The 17,832-nt window shown below is 56.2% G+C and overlaps 1 protein-coding gene across 1 annotated transcript in view; it reads left to right on the plus strand.

Moving 5' to 3' along the window:
- SHANK2 (SH3 and multiple ankyrin repeat domains 2) overlaps positions 1–17,832 on the plus strand; it is a 552,597-nt gene that overhangs the window by 82,210 nt on the left and 452,555 nt on the right. The window contains exon 2 of the mRNA XM_061161522.1: positions 6,234–6,452. Within this exon, the coding sequence (XP_061017505.1) occupies positions 6,246–6,452 (207 nt within the window). The 5' untranslated portion in view covers positions 6,234–6,245. The remainder of the gene's footprint in view (positions 1–6,233; positions 6,453–17,832) is intronic.

Below are 17,832 nucleotides of genomic sequence, written 5' to 3' on the forward strand. Positions count from 1 at the left end.
GGGGGAACCTGGGCCCCTCCCGAATCTAGTTCTAGACCTGCCGGTTCTGGTGGAGGCTGTTGCCAGTCCTTGGCCATGACCTTGACCTGAGTTCTCGAGTCTGCACAGAACGCCAGAGCAGCCCCTGGGACAGCAGGGTCTCACTGCTATGAGGACCAGCCAGTTTAGTATATTTGGATATACAAAGTAAATGAATAGTCACAAAACCTTGCTTCCGGTATGTTAAATATGTCAGGTGTCTGAGATTCCACTTGAATAAAAACTTTTTTTTTTTTTTTTTGCAAAAAAACCACATTTATGTGTGTGTGTATTAACTGTGGCCCACCAGGCTCCTCTGTCCATGGGGTTCTCCAGGCAAGATTACTGGAGTGGGTAGCCATTCCTTTCTACAGGGGATTGTCCCAAGCCAGGTAGTGAACCCAGGTTTTCTGCATATCAGGCAGATTCTTTACCATCTGAAGTCAGCAGGGAAGCCTCATATATGTATACACACACATATAAAATAAACCAGAGCTGATGGAACCCTTGCCTTTTTATAGGTTATCTTCATACATGTGATTCTTGCAGCTTTGACCTTGGTGAAGTCATTCTGTTTTTACTGTGTGTCTTCTGTCCCAGGGCAGCTTTCATATTTTCTCTGTGTCTGAGGAAGGAACCAGGAGGAAAACTTAGCTGCCCGTTCCTCACAGGTGTTAGGGGACTCAGGAGACAGTTTAAGATTTTATGTTTTCTTGGAACACTTGTGTGCTTTCTTGGAACATTTAGGCAGCAAAATGTGGAGTTTTTGTTAAAATTGCTTTTCCCACTGTTACTTTCCTTTGCGCTTATTAATAGGTGCCCAGCAGGGCCAGTGAAGCACACACATTCTGAGAGATGTTGAACTTTATCGACTTGTATTTGTATAGTTTGGTATTTTCCCCGAGAGGTGAGTTACACTAGAAACGTCTGCCCACAGGTGGTGAGGAACCTTCCCTTGCGGGTCCTGGGGCCTTTTCCTGGGGACTGACTTTTCCTGGGGAAGCTGGTTTCCAGACTGAGTTGTTGTCCTTGGCTTCCTTTCCTGGGAGCGTCCCCCCCCCCCCCCCAACAGTTTGGAGAAGCCCTTCCACCAGCCATGGCTTTGCCCCATGAGATGCAGGACGCCCACTTCTGTGCGAATTTCAGATTGTTAGTGTTTCAGTGTGAGCACCCTGATGGCTCAGCAGGTGAAGAATTCGCCTGCAATGCAGGAGATGAAGGAGACCCGGGTTCGATCCTGGGTCAGGAAGATCCCCTGGAGAAGGAAGTGGCAACCCACTGCAGTCTTCTTGGCTGAAAAATCCCATAGACCGAGGAGCCTGGCAGGCTACAGTCCAGTGGGTTACAAAGAGTTGGACACGACTAAGCACCTTGCACCCCATGTCCTGCCCAGTGTTGAGGAAGTACTTAGGATAAAATGTCTCCGTTGTTTATCCAAAATGCGAGAGTCCCCAGGTACCCTCCTGTCACACGCAGCCCCAACCACAGTTAATGATTAAGTGTTTCCGCAGGTGTTTGCTTTTCCCATGGATCAGCTGATCGAGTTACACACGCTTCTTTTCAAGGTCAGGACCAGCCTGCTGGGGCTTTTGGCCTGAGCTCCCAGGATGTCCTGGGAAGAAGTGGGCACGGGTCTGCCTTTTCCCCTTAGACCTGTCCAGTGGGTTTCGGTGGCAGACACGTCCATGTCTGACCATCATCTCTAACATGATGTGGTAGCAACGGTGGCTCCTTGTGGCCATGTGAGGACTGTGGGTGGCAGGGGTCTGGGGGACACAGGGCGCCTTCCCCTTGGTTGTCAGTTCTGTGTGACACAGACATCCTTAAGCCACCCCCACCTTTGGTCTTGTGGAAGGACGACCCTGGGGTCAGGTACGCTTTCCTGTTCAGACTGCGTGTCCACAATGGGTCACCAGCCTGGGGGCCGCGGCTGCAGAGTCACCCTGGAGAAACACGGTTGCCAGCGTTTGTACATTCCCAGTGTTTGCCCATCGTCTGACCTGACTCACAACCACCTCTGGATCTGGACCCACTGGCTGTTCCCACGCCCTGGGCAACAGCAGCTGACCGTTAGTCGCTCGGTCGTGTCTGACTCTGCGACCCTTGGACTGTAGCCTGCCAGGCTCCTCTGTCCGTGGAATTCTCCAGGCAAGGACACTGGAATGGGTTTGCCATTTCCTTCTCCCAGAGTTTGCTCAGATTCGTATCCACTGAGTCAGTGATGCCATCTGACCATCTCACCATCTACCACCCCTTCTCCTTTTACTTCAGTCTCTCCCAGCTTCAGAGTCTCCGGGCATCTAAAGGTCACATCCAGCAGGGGGATTTCCTGGTGGTCCAGTGGTTAACGTGGCCCCAATACAGGGGGCCGGCATTCCATCCTTGGTCAGGGAACTAGATCTCAAATGCCACAACTAGCATCTGGTGCAGGCAGATAAGTATAAAAAAGTAAAGACAATGTCCATACTGGGGCCTCACCTAGACCAGTTGAATCGGACCTCCTGGCACCATCGTGTTTTAGAAAAAGATCCCAGGTGGCCTCCTTGTGCAGCCAGGACGAAGAAACACTGTTCTAGAGGATTGCTGTTCATTTGACAAGTTGTGTCCAACTCTTCGTGACCCCGTGGACTGCAGCACACCAGGCTTCCCTGTCCCTCACCATCTCTTGGAGTGTGCCAGGTTCATGCCCATTGAATTGGTGATGCTATCTAACCATCTCATCTCTGCCACCCTCTTCCGCTTCTGCCTTCAATCTTTCCAGCATCAGGGTGTTTTCCAGTGAGTTGGCTCTTCACATCAGGTGGCCAAAGGATTGGAGCCTCAGCATCAGTCCTTTCAATGAGTATTCAGAGTTAGTTTCCTTTAAGATTGACTGGTTTGATCTCCTTGCTGTCCAAGGGACTCTCAAGAGTCTTTTCTAGCACCACAGTTCAAAAGCATCACTTCTTGGACGCTCAGCCTTCTTTATGGTCCGACTCTCTAACCCATGGCAGTGAAAGTGCAGAGTGCTAACCAGGACCACCATTTTGAGTTGACCTTTTCTAGAGGATATTAAAACCTGGAAACCTTGTTGGAAATGATTTTATATATAATATATATGCAACTATATAATGGTACTTCCCTAGTGGCTCAGACGGTAAAGAATCTGCTTGCAACATAGGAGATCCAGGTTCGATCCTTGGATTGGGAATATCCCTGGAGAAGAAAATGGCAAGCCACTCCAGTATTCTTGCCTGAGAAATCCCATGGACAGAGGAGCCTGATGGGCTACCGTCCATGGGGCCGCAAAGATTCAGACACAACTGAGCAACTGAAACAGCACACACAACAATGTACATAATTTATATTTATATTATAATATATTATGATAATTGTGTGTATATAATCATCACAATATATTATAATAACATACAGTTATTTCCATATTACAATTATAATTGTAACTGTGTTCTACATTATATAGTATATATGTGACATATAATTATGCCAGGCACTTATTTTTTTCATGTGTAAGTGGTGAGTGAACGAAGGCAGGAGTGAACGTGTTGGTGGAAGTTGCAGCCAGACTGGCTGGGACCTTCCTAAGGTCGAACCCGGGGTGGCCAGACCCTGTCCTCGGCCTCAGGCCCTCCCCGCACTCTCCAGTTTGTGCTCTTATATGGTTGGAAAAATATGAAGCTCAAATGACAGAGGCGTTTGTCAGTGAATTCAGGAGTCCCCGGGTGCTCTGAAGTTTTAGTGGAGGATGGGATGTACTTTGGAAATTTTAGGCTTCCCTGGTTTCTCCAGTGCAGGAGACCTGGGTTTGATCCTGGGTCGGGAAGGTCCTCTGGAGAAGGGAATGGCAGCCCACCCCAGTGTTCTTGCCTGGAGAATCCCCTGGACGGAGGAGCCTGTGGGGTCAGACACGACTGTGTGACTAGCTTGGTAACTTTCCTTTAAGAAACGAAGCCCTTCCTGGGTGACCTGGGTGATCTGCTGGCTGAGATGTTTGACCAGGGACCCTCTCGGGAGGCGTGCAGGCGGAAGACCGACGAGGCCAGGCTGGGGTGTTGGGTGGATCCGTTCCCAGCTGCTCAGACCGGAGGCCCGCGGGCCAGGGAGAAAGCTCGGCGGGCAGGAGCTCTGACGTGCGAATCGCTTGGTTCTGGGAGGACCAGGGGAGGAGGGCAGGCTGGCCAGGGAGCCGCAGCAGGTTGCTCCAGCCCCGGGTGCTGCATGGCCGACCTCAGCCAGGCCAGATTTTGCTGGTGCTCAGGATGAGCCAGATATCAGGGTTTTTCATGAGAAACCTCCGGGTTAGGACTTATTCAGCCCCTCTGCAGGTTGGGCAGAGCTGCATTTATGGACCCCGTGTCTGAGGACGGTCCAGGTGCTCTTGGCGGTAGGGGAGCCCCCAACCCAGTCGTGGTCTTGCCTTTCCCTGGGTGTAGGGGGTGCATTTTCTGGGGTGGCGTCTGCACTTTGCTGGGCTTTGCGTGTCTGATCAGGGGCTGGGAATGTCCTGGGACCTGGTGGCCCAGCAGAGAAACACTTCCACGGGTGTCCGCTGACCTTAAATGAACTCTGGAAGTAAATGGTGGGCGTCAGCCTTCTCAGACTGGACGCCGAATTGGCACTGGCTGAGCTGTGTTCTGCCTGGGACTTTTCTGAGGCTCGTCACCCCAAAATGAATGGCTTCCAGGGTCCATGTTCCCCAGCCCCTGGGGTAGTCGGCCAGGTGACCATCTTCCTCCCTTCCCCTCGCCCTTGCTTTTCATCCCCGCACCGCCCCCCACCCCCATTTCTACTGTGAAATATTTCCCGCACAAAGAGATGCCCAGAGAATAGCGTCGCAAGCCTCTGTGTCCCAGGTGTGTCGAAGTCTGGCTTTCTGTCTCGTCACCTGGAACTGTTTCGAGGAAACCAAAGTTACAAGTGACGTCCCAGGCGCTGTGACCCCCTTTCTGCCCCCCCGCCCCCCACTTTGGCGTTCCTGTCGCTGTGGGTGCCTCTGCCCCGTCAGTCTCGTCGTGAGCACTTCAGGCTCCAGGCGAGCCTGCATCTCTCCAGCCTTTGTGCGCAAGGACTCCGTGTCTGAACGGTCCTTTCTCAGGGCTCCCTTCGGGGCCCCGTGGGGGTCGCTGGGGTCCACGCTGCCCTCAGCTGTGCCGTCCGTGGGAAGTAGAGACCACACCTTGGTCAGGCAGACCCTGAATAGTTAGGGTGGCATGTGAGCTGGGTTAACCAGGGCACCCCGTTTTGCAGGGAACAGCCTGGGACATCTTTCTTGTTCACATGAACTTGACCTTTGACGTCCTTTACAGAGGTCACACAGAAGTGCAGTTGCTGGTTTGGCATGCACCTCCCCCCCCTGCCCCAGGACCCCTGGTCATCTCAGGTTTTAGCCTGACCTTTCTGACCGCTGCCTACAGAGCTGGGGGTGTCCCTGGGCAGGTTTTAGCCTGAGCTTTCTGACCCCTGCCCACAGACCTGGGGGTATCCCGTGGGCAGCCTGCCCTCCCAGTTCTGTCCTGCTAACGCCCGTGGAACGAGGCGGCAGTCGGCCCCCTCACCTGGGTCCTTGCCGGGGGCCTTTTATTGCACTTGATGGTGAGGAAGCTGCCCTCCCAGCCTCCGCGGGCTCTTGGGGACCCCCAGCCCTCCCCCATCCGCCTGCCCCCATCAGTCTTTGGGTTCCGCTGTGCTCCTGGGCCTGGAGATTCTCTCATTTCTGAGCCTGGCCCTGTGTGCTGGGTCTATTTTTACATAGTACCTATCATTGCTGTGTTTGAAGCAGAGGGGGTTATTATAGCAGGCGCTCAGTACCCTTCTGACCCAAAGCCCGCATCTCTCTGCCTGCTGCTCCTCCAAGAAAAACAGAGAGCTGTTCCTCTTACTCCCTAACGTTTCAGACCGCCCCGCCACCCCCCTGGTCCGTGCCTGTAAGCTGTGGCCGCAGCCGCAGCGAGTCCAGGCTCCTGTTAAGCGCTGGTTTCCAAGCACCGGGGCAGGGCTCTCGGGGCCCCCACAGGTCCTGCCTGGCTCGGGCTCCGGGAGGAGCTGGGGTGTGTGGAGGTGTGTGTGTGTGTGTGTGTGTGTGTGTGTGTGTGTGTGTTACCCACGCAGGTCGCCCAGCCTGCGATCACGCCCCTGGACACCGGTCTCCGCCACACCCCCGGCTTCTCCCTCGAACCTCCCCTGATATCTGTCTCCCTTCTCCCTTCTCCGAGCAGACACGCGCAGCCATGCCACGCAGCCCCACGTCCAGCGAGGACGAGATGGCCCGGAGCTACTCAGACTCCTCGGAGGAGTCGAACTCGGACAGTTCCAAGGAGGAGACCATCTACGACACCATCCGGGCCACAGCCCAGAAGCCGGGCGGCGCCAGGGCGGAGGAGGGCCAGGCCCACACGCTGGTGCTGCGCATCGTCATCGAGGATCTGCAGCAAACGGTGAGCCCGTCCTCCCGCCGCCTGCCTTCCGGCCCGTGGCAGGCGTGACCTGGACTCCAGGGGCCTCTGCTCGCCCCCTGCCCCACCGGCCCCGGAGGCCCGAGCTGCTCCTGCCCCCTCCCCACGAGCGCGCCGCCCGCCCCCTCCTGCTGGGCCCTCCTCCCCCTCCCTCCTCCCTGCTCGCTGCGCCTACTGTGTGCAGGGATGGAGCCCAAGCCTCAGCACAGAGACGAGGCCTGCAGCGGCAGCGAGCACAGTGGGTGCCTTAGTAAATGGGCTGCCCGCCCCGGGCAGGCCCTGCCACCTCCCCTGGCATGGGGCTCCCGCTTCCTGGAGTCTGCAAGCTCTGCCCGGGGTGCCCTGCCCGCCCTGCCCACCCGCAGCCCCTGAGTCGTCCCTCGAGGTCCAAGCCCCGTGCTGTCTGAGGCACAGGAGGGAGACAGTCCTTCTGTGGTGAATTTGCGTGAGGTCCCTGTGGCCACAGCGGGTGCCAGAGAGGGGTCTCCCTGGCCGTGGTGCAGTTTCAGGGGCCTTGGAGAACGCAGGAGGGGCTGCCTCTGGGGTGGGCAGGACAGGTGGCAGGGCAGCACGCTGAAGCTGGGTGGGTGGAGCCTGGGGGGGGCGGGGGCTGCACCAGGCCTGGTGGGGGGGCCCTTCCGGCTGGGCGGGGCTGGACCTGAGTCCCCCGTGGAGTCACGTCCAGGGTCTGGCTGGTGGATGTGGTGCCCGGGCCCTCGGGGAGGCTGGGAAGGCTCGGTGACCCCAGGAGGGGCTTTCCGGAGGCTGGCAGGCGGCGCACAGACCCACGGTCGGCCGAGGGGGCCCCTCCCGGTGGGATTCTTGTCTCTTGGGATCAGGTGAGCGGGGTCTCAGCCCGTGCCCGTTGGGCTCCCCGCCGGGGCGTCTCGTTTCTCGTCGTCTCTGCTCCTTAGGTCTCTGTGGGGCTTGCGTGCCCGAGAGGACCCCTCATGTTAGAGTTTAGAGAGGAGGTGGAGAGGTGGGGCTGGGGGGTGGAGACTGGGCCGGGGCGGGTGTAGACGCCTCTGGGAGGCTCCAGCCTGTGTGGCTGAAGGCCCTGCTGGGAAGGGGCCCGGCTGGGATCCCAGGGACTGGGGAGGCCCGCAGCGCCACCTCTTGGCCGAGTGGCGCCGGTGCGGCCCTTGGGCTCTGACCCAAGCCCAGTCTCCTGCGCCTCAGGTCTCCCAGGAAACCCCCGGTCCTGGGGAGGGGCCCTGCGCCCTGGGGTCATCTCAGGGCGGGCTCTCACGACCCCACCTTCCAGGGAGAGCGCGGGAGGACCTGAGCCCTAGGACCAACTTGGCAGCAGGCCAGGCCCAGCGTTCATTCTTCCGTCCGTGTCATCTGACATCTCTCATCAAAGTTACGTGATTATTATAAAAGCCTCAGGTCGTATGGAAAAGCACAGACACCAGCTCCCGGAGCGGTTGTCGCTGACGTTTCATGAACATTTCAGACGTGTCTTTCCAAAGGGTTGCAGGTAATGGGTGGCCTGGGTAAGCACAGACTCAAAGTACACGCTGTTAATATTATCAGCCTCATTAAGGTGACTTGATTTGAAAGTAAAAGGAGAAAAACTCAATGAAGGAAAAGCTGAACTTTAGTAATTTTTTTTTTTTTTTTGCCACAAGAGAGACTATTTTCAAATGAATCTATCAAGTTAAAAGAAATGATTGCAAAAAACACTGGAAGGCTGATCTCTTTATTGGTTTTCACTTTTGATTACAGTTTTCTTTCCTCCTTTTTTTTCTTTTTCCTGTAAGGAACTTAGTGTTCTCTCCCTGTATATTGGGGGTGGATTAAACTAATTGCTGTAATAAACAGCCCTCCAAACCTCAGGCACCTGATACATAGATGTTTTATTTCTCAGTCCCCTGGGGATTGGCAGGGATGAGGAGGGGGTGGTTCACATCCACGCAGCCATTCAGGGACGCAGGCTTCCTGGACTCTGGAGTCCTTCTTGGGTCTCCTATATCTGCTCAGGGGGAGGGAAAGAGGAAACTCCTGGGCCACATCTCTCCTCCCACCTTCCCTTGTCCTCTGGAGGCTGCTTCTGACTGCACACACCTGACCCATGCACTTGACCTGCAGCTGACCACATGCTTCTGACTGCACACACCTGACCCATGCATTTGACCCATGTACCTGGCCGCAGAGGAGGCTGCGGAACGTAGTTGAGCTCTGAGACTGGGAAGGAAAAGGTCAGTGTGTGGAGAACCAGCAGCTGTTTTGCACGTGCACACACACACACTCACACTCACACACACATGTACACATGAGGCCTCTCCTCCCCACCCACCGATTCTTGCTGGTGTAGGGCTCCCTGCTCCACCCCACGAGACACCTGTCCTGCTGCAGCCTTCAGAGCCCTGGGGTCTCAGTCCCTCTCCCAGGGTCACTGCTCATTGCCGGGCGCACGGCAGCCTTCTCCTGTCACTGCTCTGTATTCCGTCCCACCTCTTAGGTGGATGGAGCTGGCTGTCCAGGGTTTTCTCAGGAGGTCCTGGGGGCAGTGCTTCCCCAGTGACCGGCCCGCTGGTTTCACCACTGGTGGTCGTGATGCCCGTTGAGGACCATCACCCGTGGGGGATGCAGTGGGTGAGGGTCCCGAGCGCCTCTGGCTGCAGCCTCACCTGTGGAGCAGTGTACAACCTTGTTGCATGTGCGTTTCTGTGTCAGGAGTGTTATTTAACACACGCAGTGCCCTCAGGATTAGCGCCGGGCTCAGGGCCAGCAGCCTGTGACTCACACGGGAGGCAGCTCACCTGACACGTGACTTCTCCCCGAGGCTCGGCCCCGCCTTCTCATCCGTGGACACCAGACCCTGCTTCAGCTCTGCCCGGGGCCATTTCAAACCTCAGAATCGCCAACGAAAAGCACTGAAATGCAAAATAGGGCCCCAAATAGACCCGGATAAAGACACTTGTTTATAAGATCGCAGAGGACACAGAAGGGAGCTAGCTGGTCCTCTGCTCAGACCCGGCTGGGGACCAGCATGTCTGCTCTGTCTGCGAGTGGTCACAGCGGTGCTGCTTGTATTGATTTGGGGTTACCAGTAAGTTTTAGCAAGGAGGCAAATTCCCAAATACAGAATCCGCGAAGAATAAGAACTGTGTATGTGAACATGTCAGCTTGTATGTGGTTTTCCTGTGTAACCTTTGAGCCACAGTTCCTGCCCCGTGTCGCCCCAGACCTACAGGGATGTTGTTTGGTGGTCTGCTTGCCCTGAACTTGTGCTTGATGTATCTTGTCCAGGACTTGATTTTTTTTTTTCTTTACTGGATTCCTAAAGAATTGACTTCAGTTACTAACCCAGGTGGCTCAGATGGTAAAGCATCTGTCTGCAGTGCAGAGACCTGGGTTCAATCCCTGGATGGGGAAGATCCCCTGGAGAAGGGCATGGCAACCCACTCCAGTATTCTTGCCTGGAGAATCCCATGGACAGAGGAGCCTGGCGGGCTACAGCCCCTGGGGTCACAAAGAGTTGAACAGGACTGAGTTGACTAAGCACGTAGGAAGTGTTTGGCGCTGGCCATTCTGTTTTTCCTGAAGAAGTCTGTTTCCCAGATTTTTCCTTTTTCCCCTTCCCCTCTCTGGGAGCTGTTCTCTGTCTCAATGACACAGTTTCCCCTTTTTACTGAAATACAGTTGATTTGCAATGTTGTGTTAGCTTCAGGTGTATAGCAGAGTGATTCAGGTACACACATACACGTATCAATATGCGTAAATATCTATTCTCTTTCAGATTCTCTGCCCTTAAAGGTTATTACAGAATTGAGTATAGTTCCCTGTGCTATCCTGTAGGTCCTTGTTGGTTATTTTATATGTGTGTATATGTTAGTCCCAAACTCTTAATTTATCCCTCTCCCATCTTTCCCTTTGGTAACCGTAAGTTTATTTTCTGTGTTTGTGAGTTTATTTCTGCTTTGTGTATGACTGTTTTTTTAGATTCCACACTTAAGTGATGTCGTGTGGTCTTCGTCTGACTCACTTCACTTAGGATGATCATCTGTAGGTGCATCCACGTTGCTGCAATGGCGTTATTTCATCCTTTTTATGGCTGAGTAATAATCCATTGTATGTGCCACATCTTCTTTATACATGTCTGTCGATGGACATTTCGGTCGTTTCCAGGTCCTGGCTATTGTAAATGGTGCTGCAGTGTACACTGAGATGCATGTGTCTTTTTGAATTACGGTTTTCTCCAGATGCATGCCCAGCAGCGGGATTGTGGGATCACAGGGCAGTTCTGTTCTTAGTTTTTTCAGGCACCTCCATACTGTTCTCCATGTGGGAATACAGTCACCTTTAGTGTCGGCTTTTCCTCCGCCTGTTCTGTCATCTTTTCTCTCATTCCTTTCGTCACCTGTCGTTTTCCCTGTTTGTCCTTTCTTTACAGTATTTTCAGGCGCATCCATTCTGACTTCTGGTTGATCACCAATCACTTTGTTGTTGTAGCCTTGCGCTTGCTGTTTTTGGAAATTATTCTTTGGAGTTGTTGTTTGTTTGGAGTAGGTTTCATGCTTTATTATTTTTCCCCTGGCACGAAGTACTGAGCTCTCTCTTCTTCTAGTCGGGTGTATTTTCATCCAGAGCAGGTGAACCAGGTGTCTGATTTTTACATGCTATCCTGCTTCCTTTTCTGTTTCTTTTCCTGCAGCATCTTCCTTATTTCTGCACTGTTTCTCCCGACCTGTCCCTGTGGTTTGACAGTGACTGAAATTTCTGTTTGTTCTGGTCTCGAGAGTGAGTCAGACTTGGGGGTCTCTCTGTTGGCCCTTTTACAGACAGGCCCGGGGGCAGGGAGTGCTGAGTCTCTTTAGAAGGTCCAGGCTCTCTTTTCTGCGGTTTCCTGGTGCAGGGAGCTGCCCACTTCTTGTGAAGGGACACCCCTGACGCTCCCACTCAGAAGCCCCGCCAGGAGGGATCTCTGCTGGACAGTCAGCCCCAGGGGGCTCCTTTGTCCCCCCAACCCCGGCTCAGTCAGAGGAAGGAAGAGAGACGGACGTTGAGTTCACATCTGTCAAGATTTGAGGATAGTAGTGCTTAATGTCTGGATTTTTAGACACTTCCCTGGTAGTCCAGTGGCTAAAAATCCACACTTCCAATGCAGGGGGCAAGGATTTGATCCTTGGTCAGGGAACTAAGATCTCACACGCCACAGGACGCAGCCAAAAAAACCAAAAACCCACAGAATACCTGGATTTTTGTCCCCACCAGTGAACATCGGGGGATTCTCCCCTCGGAGGGTTCGGTTTCCCTGGAGCATCTGGGAGGGATGTTTCTGGCCATAGGTCAAGCCTGTTTTGACTTTGGATGCTTTCATTGTTTGGGGTCACTGCGTCAGACTGACGTCACCCCTTCTCGGCCCCTGGTGCAGGCCTGCTTATCCCCTCGGGGAGCTGGAGTGGGGACCTAGTGACCCTCCTCCCCCCCGGCGTGGACAGATCCTCAGGCTGCAGGTTTAACCCTCTGAGCCCCTAGATCCTGTTACTGTTTATCGATGCTGGAGGATTCAAGAGACTGGGGAAGCACTCCCCTCAGATTTCAGACTCCATTCCCGAGGCTGAACGGGAAGGCCAAGGGCGGGGTGAGGACGGAGCCCCTAGGGTGACATGCCCCCTTCTCTGCCATTTCCCCAAGGTGGGCTGCCTGCGTCCCTGGGGCCGGAGCTCCAGGGCTGCAAGCCTGGGGTCCCCTGGCAGGTACGCAGAGAGCCGAGCAGCTGGACTTACAGATGTCTGTGTCCTCCACGGCCTTCCTTGGTCAAAGCCCGACCGTCAACACCATCCACTCGGGGAGGCCCTTTTCCTTGCAGTGGGGAGGGGCCGTCTGCCAGCCTGCCTGCCGAGAGGCTCCGAGGGCAGCCTGGCGAGTGTGTGAGATGTCAGGCCAGGCTGTCCCAGGCCTGCTGATGGGGCCCAGAAGATGTTCTGTCCTCAGGCCATGGGCTTTGGGGACCCACAGGGGGCTTCCCCGGTGGCGCTGGTGGAAAAGCATCTGCCTGCCAATGTGGGAGACACAAGAGACTCAGGTTTGATCCCTGGGTCGGGAAGATGCCCTGGAGGAGGGAATGGCAACCCACTCCAGTATTCTCACCTGGAAAATTCCCTGGGCAGAGGAGCCTGGTGGGAGGTGCCTGGTGGGCTACAGTCCATGGGGTCACAAAGAGTCAGACATGGCTGAGCGACTAAACTGCCAAACCATCGGGAGTTACTGGTGGAGACACACCTGCTCTGCAAAAGGAAGATTCTTCCCCAAAGGAAGATCCTTTCAGGGTCTGGACTCCACTCCCAGTGGCATAACTGTTTCCAGAACCTTCTGAAGACCACCTCTCTTCTCTTTCTTTGTCCGAGACAAACAAAGGCCCTGGAGCCTGAGACTAGAAATCCCACAGGTGTGAGCTCTTGGGACAGAGCGGCCCTTGTTCCCATGAGAAGGCCTTTGCCTTGGTGAGTCCTGGAGGCGGGACTGAGATTGGCCTGGAATCCTGCCCAGAGGGCTCTCGATGCTGCTGAGCAGGTTCTGCCGCCCAGCGCCAGCCAGCGGCTTCTCAGGAGCACGGGTGGCTGTGCCTCTTCTGCACCAGGAGGGTCCCTCCCCAGGTGGGGTCTCTCCCAGGTGGGGTCCCTCCCCGGTGAGATCTCTCCCAGGTGGGGTCTCTCCCAGGTGGGATTGCCTCCCCAGGTGGGATTGCCTCCCCAGGTGGGGTCCCTCCTCAGGTGGGGTCCCTCCCAGGTGGGGGTCCCTCCCCAGTGAGGTCTCTCCCAGGTGGGGTCCCTCCCAGGTGGGGTCTCTCCCAGGTGGGGGTCCCTCCCCAGGTGGGGTCTCTCCCAGGTGGGGTCCCTCCCAGGTGGGGTCTCTCCCAGGTGGGGTCCCTCCCAGGTGGGGTCTCTCCCAGGTGGGGATCCCTCCCCAGGTGGAGTCTCTCCCAGGTGGGGTCCCTCCCAGGTGGGGTCTCTCCCAAGTGGGGTCCCTCCCCAGTGAGATCTCTCCCAGGTGGTGTCCCTCCCCAGGTGGGGTCCCTCCCCAGGTGGGGTCTCTCCCAGGTGGGGGTCCCTCCCCAGGTGGGGTCTCTCCCAGGTGGGGTCCCTCCCAGGTGGGGTCTCTCCCAGGTGGGGTCCCTCCCAGGTGGGGTCTCTCCCAGGTGGGGGTCCCTCCCCAGGTGGGGTCTCTCCCAGGTGGGGTCCCTCCCAGGTGGGGTCTCTCCCAAGTGGGGTCCCTCCCCAGTGAGATCTCTCCCAGGTGGTGTCCCTCCCAGGTGGGGTCCCTCCCCAGGTGGGGTCCCTCCCCGGTGAGATCTCTCCCAGGTGGGGTCCCTCCCCAGGTGGGGTCCCTCCCCAGTGAGATCTCTCCCAGGTGGGGTCTCTCCCAGGTGGGGGTCTTTCCCAGGTGGGGTCCTTCCCCAGGTGAGGTCCCTCCCCAGGTGGGATTGCCTCCCCAGGTGAGGTCTCTCCCCAGGTGGAGTCCCTCCCCAGGTGGGGTCTCTTCCTAAGTGGAGGTCCCTCCCCATGTGGGGTCTCTTCCTAAGTGGAGGTCCCTCCCCAGGTGGGGTCTGGACATGCTTCTTGGCCGGAGTGACTGCTCTTTCTGCGTCTCAGTGGGACTGAATGTTGAGCTTTGGATGGCGAGCGCTGGTCCTCCTTCTAGGAACCCCCTCGGGTCGCTGCACACTCTGGGGATCAGAGTCCTGGGCGTGGGGGGTGCTTAGGCCTTGCTGTCGAGTGGGCTCCCGGGCGTGGCGGGTGGGCATTCCTGCTGCTCGCCAGAGCATCACATGCCCAGGGAGCTCCCTGTGGGGTGGAGGGTTGGCACGCATCCATTAACCTGGCCTTTTAAGCAGAAGGCGTGCGCCAACATCAATAGAAACTGTAGCTCTTGTGTTCTTTCTGCTTGGGGCGCAGCAAATAGAGACGTGGGACCAGCCCTGGCACTGGGGCCCCCACAATCCTGTCCAGCCCTCCCTGAATGTCACGCCACATGGACAGCGCAGAACGCAGAGCGGACGGGGATGAGCTCTCTGGGTTCCCCTGGGTGTATATGGCTTCAGCCTTCTCACCCATCTCCCCCCAAGAGTTGGCACCAAGTAGATGCAGGGAGCTGCCAGCCCTCATGTCGGTCCCTACGACCTGCCTGGGCGCGTTAACGGGGGTCCATGGGCCTCGTCTGCCTGGCAGAGACTTTGGGAAAATGCCTTTGTGCTTTAATCAATGCTTCTGTCTGTTAGATAGCTGCGTCTTCAAGTTTATGTAATTTGGAAAACGCGTCTCAGCTGCTCTCCTCTCCCCAGGCCACAATCATCTCCTTTCACCTGTTTGTCTCTCACTCAAATTTCTCCCCAAGAGCGGCATCCCATAACATCCCACATCCCGTATCTTCACTGCATCCTGCGTCCCTGCAGCACCCCGCATCCCCGCCCACCTGCCTCCCCCACCCAGCCCCACACATCAGCTGATAGCCGCACTTCCGGATCCATCACTGGCCTCCAGTCAGGCCATCAGATGGGCTCAATCCAAGGACCTCGACCCTCCTGCTCGTCACTGAGGCTCCAAACAGAACTCCAAGCCCGCAGAGGCTTCACCTCCTCCTCCACTGGGTTTTTAATCCCTCCTTTATCCTGTTGCCACAGACAACCATCATATTTGCTTTTCACATCTGAGGCTTCCTGTGTTGTTGAATAAGGGGTGGACTTTAGCCTGTCCTGGCAGTTTTGAGTCCATCTCCTCCTGCGGTAGCTGAGAATCCAGCCCCTATGGCTGGCCTCTGGCTCTTCAAAGACCAGGAGGTAGGCATGCATTGTGAGAGAAGGTTCTGGAAGGGCCTGTGCAGGAGTGGCAGGTTGCCTTCAGATGCTCCATCAAAGCGCATGGCCGGGCAGGTGTCCCGTTCATCACTCTGGGGTCCCCCGGGGGTTGGAGTCTCCTTCCAGACTTAGTTCCACTCCCAGATGTGGCCTCGGTTCCCTAGGAAGTGTTTTTCCTGGGGGTGGTGAGGTGGGTTGGATGGACCTTCTGCCGTGTTCTCTGGACTTCCAGGCGCTGGATCAGTGGAGAGCGGGAGGCTCGGGCCACGGGACTGGTTGGCCAAGCCTGGCCACTGCAGCCCGGCCCTCAGGGTCCCCTGCTTCCCGGGCTCGTCTTGTTCAGACAGGATTCCTTCTCGGGGGACTCTCATCCCTCATGACAGCCGGGCTCGGCGAGGCTCTCCCCGGCCCCCCACAGGAGGACCTGTTAGCACCCACGTCCGTCCAGCGCCCTCTGCCCATGGTCACGTCTCTGGCTGGACCTCCCGTCCGGGGCACAGACTTCATTTCTCTCTTGAAACGTTCTCAGTTGGAAGCTCAGAGGCCCCTCGACTCAGATGGTCCAGAACAGATGCCACCACGCTGTCCCCTTCCCTCTGACCCTCCAAACTTGGCCCGCAGGGTCCCTCTCCCCGCCGCCGTGGTTACCCTGGAAAATCCCAACCTTATGGAGGTGTCATTACAGGCCATGAAGTTCACTCCCTTGAAGGGCACCGTCCAGTGGTTTTCAGTAAGTCTGCTGAGCTGGTGCACCCACCATCCGGGTCTGGACTCGGCCCATCACCCGCGTTGTTCTCTTTGCCGCTCATCCTCCATCCCCCTTCCAGCCCTGACAATCGCTGATCGTGTCTGTCTCCACACACGGAGTCTCCTCTTCTGGACGGTCCATGTGAGCACGTCACGTGGTGTGTGGGCTTTCACGTCTGGCTTCTCTCACCTAGCAGCACGGCCGTGAGGCTCGTCCGCATGGCGGCATCCGTCTGTATTTTATTTCTTCTTATCGCCGAGTAGTAACTTACTGATCATGTGGCTCGTTCCCTCCCCTGGTGATGGTCAGTTGGGTGGTTCCCACTTTGGGCTGTGAACCTTCTCTGATTCCTTTGTCTGAGTCAGAACCCAGGAGTTACCCAGGGCCTGCCATCGCCCCTCAGCCAGTGTACTGACAGGTCCCGCCCTTGACCTTCTGAATCCCTTTGAACCCACGTCACCACCTCCCCACCCCAGCCCCATCTCTCCCATCTTCCCTCTGGGGGGCTGCAGACGCCTCTTTCCTCAGAAGTGTTCTGCACCTGCTGAAAGTGAGTTTTTAAATGTGAACCCAGTTGCCACTTTGTTGTAGAACCGCCCTCCCTCCGCGAGTCTCTCTGGTTTTAGGGTCAGATCAAGTGTACATGGCGCCCTGTCCCCTGCAGATCCACCAGCTCCACGTTTAGGAATCACGAATTCATCTCAGCCCTTGCCTGCACTGCACAAGGGGTGACTTCCGAGTTGAGCCCCAGGTGATGAGAGATGAGCTTGTAAAGATCTTTGGCCAGAACCTTCTGGGCAGAGGGTTGCAGGAATGGCATGCCTGAGGTGGGGATGAATGGGGCTGGTGTGTCAGAGCAGCGGAGGAGGTCAGGGCTGCCAGCCAGCTGGGTACTCGGGGCGGAGGGCGGTGTGTAGGGGCCGAGGCGGGGTGGGGTGTGATTCCCCCTGAAGAACAGTGAGGGCTTCAGAAAGGTTTGCTGCAGAGCGCGTGACCTCTTCTCTCAGCTTCTCTCAGGGGAGGACGGAAGGAAGCAGAGGCAGGTAGGGGGTCCCTGCAAGAATCTAGGGCCAGGGTCAGCGGGAGGAGGTGGAGACGGGGGCAGGTTCCTGATGAGATAGTCGGGGTCATCACAGCAGATGTGATTCTCGCACGAGCGTGTGCTCTGGCCAGGAAAGAAAGGGTCCTTGAGGGCGACTGGCGGCAACTTGATCTTAAATGTACTGCCTGCATCTTTGCACCTTCTCAGGAAAGGAACAAAAACAGACTCCTTTTCTTTTAAAAATAGAGATGTCACTCACATGCCGTGCACCCACCATACCGTTTTCCCATTAAAAGTGTACAATTCAATGAATTTTAGTTAATTCAGAGGTGAGGGTACCCACCACCACAGTCAATCTTATTTTTATCACCCCAAAAAGAAACCCCATACCCATTGGTGGGGATTCCCCACCCCCTGCCCCAGGGGTTCCCCGCCTCCCTCCCCCAGGGTTCCCCGGCCCCTCCCCCAGTCCCTGGCAACCACTGGTCTGCCTTCTGTCTCTGGATTTGCCTGTCCTGGAGGTTCTGTGTTGGTGGCATCAGTGATGCGTGGCCTGGGAGGGAGGCTTCTATTTATTTACTCCTGTTGTCTGCCTCTCCTGTTGGAGGCAAGCCCCTCCCCACAAGTCTTCCCCGCAGAACAACACTTATCCCATTGACCTTAAACGCCTCCATTCACTGGCCTCGGGTCGCCCACAGCCTGGGCAGCACAGAGATGAGAGCATTCTTCGTCACACTGTTTGTCTTCAGGTTTTCCTTACCCACCCGCT

The sequence above is a fragment of the Dama dama genome, chromosome 2, assembly GCF_033118175.1.
Source record: "Dama dama isolate Ldn47 chromosome 2, ASM3311817v1, whole genome shotgun sequence".
In the NCBI taxonomy this organism is placed as follows: Eukaryota; Metazoa; Chordata; class Mammalia; order Artiodactyla; family Cervidae; genus Dama; species Dama dama.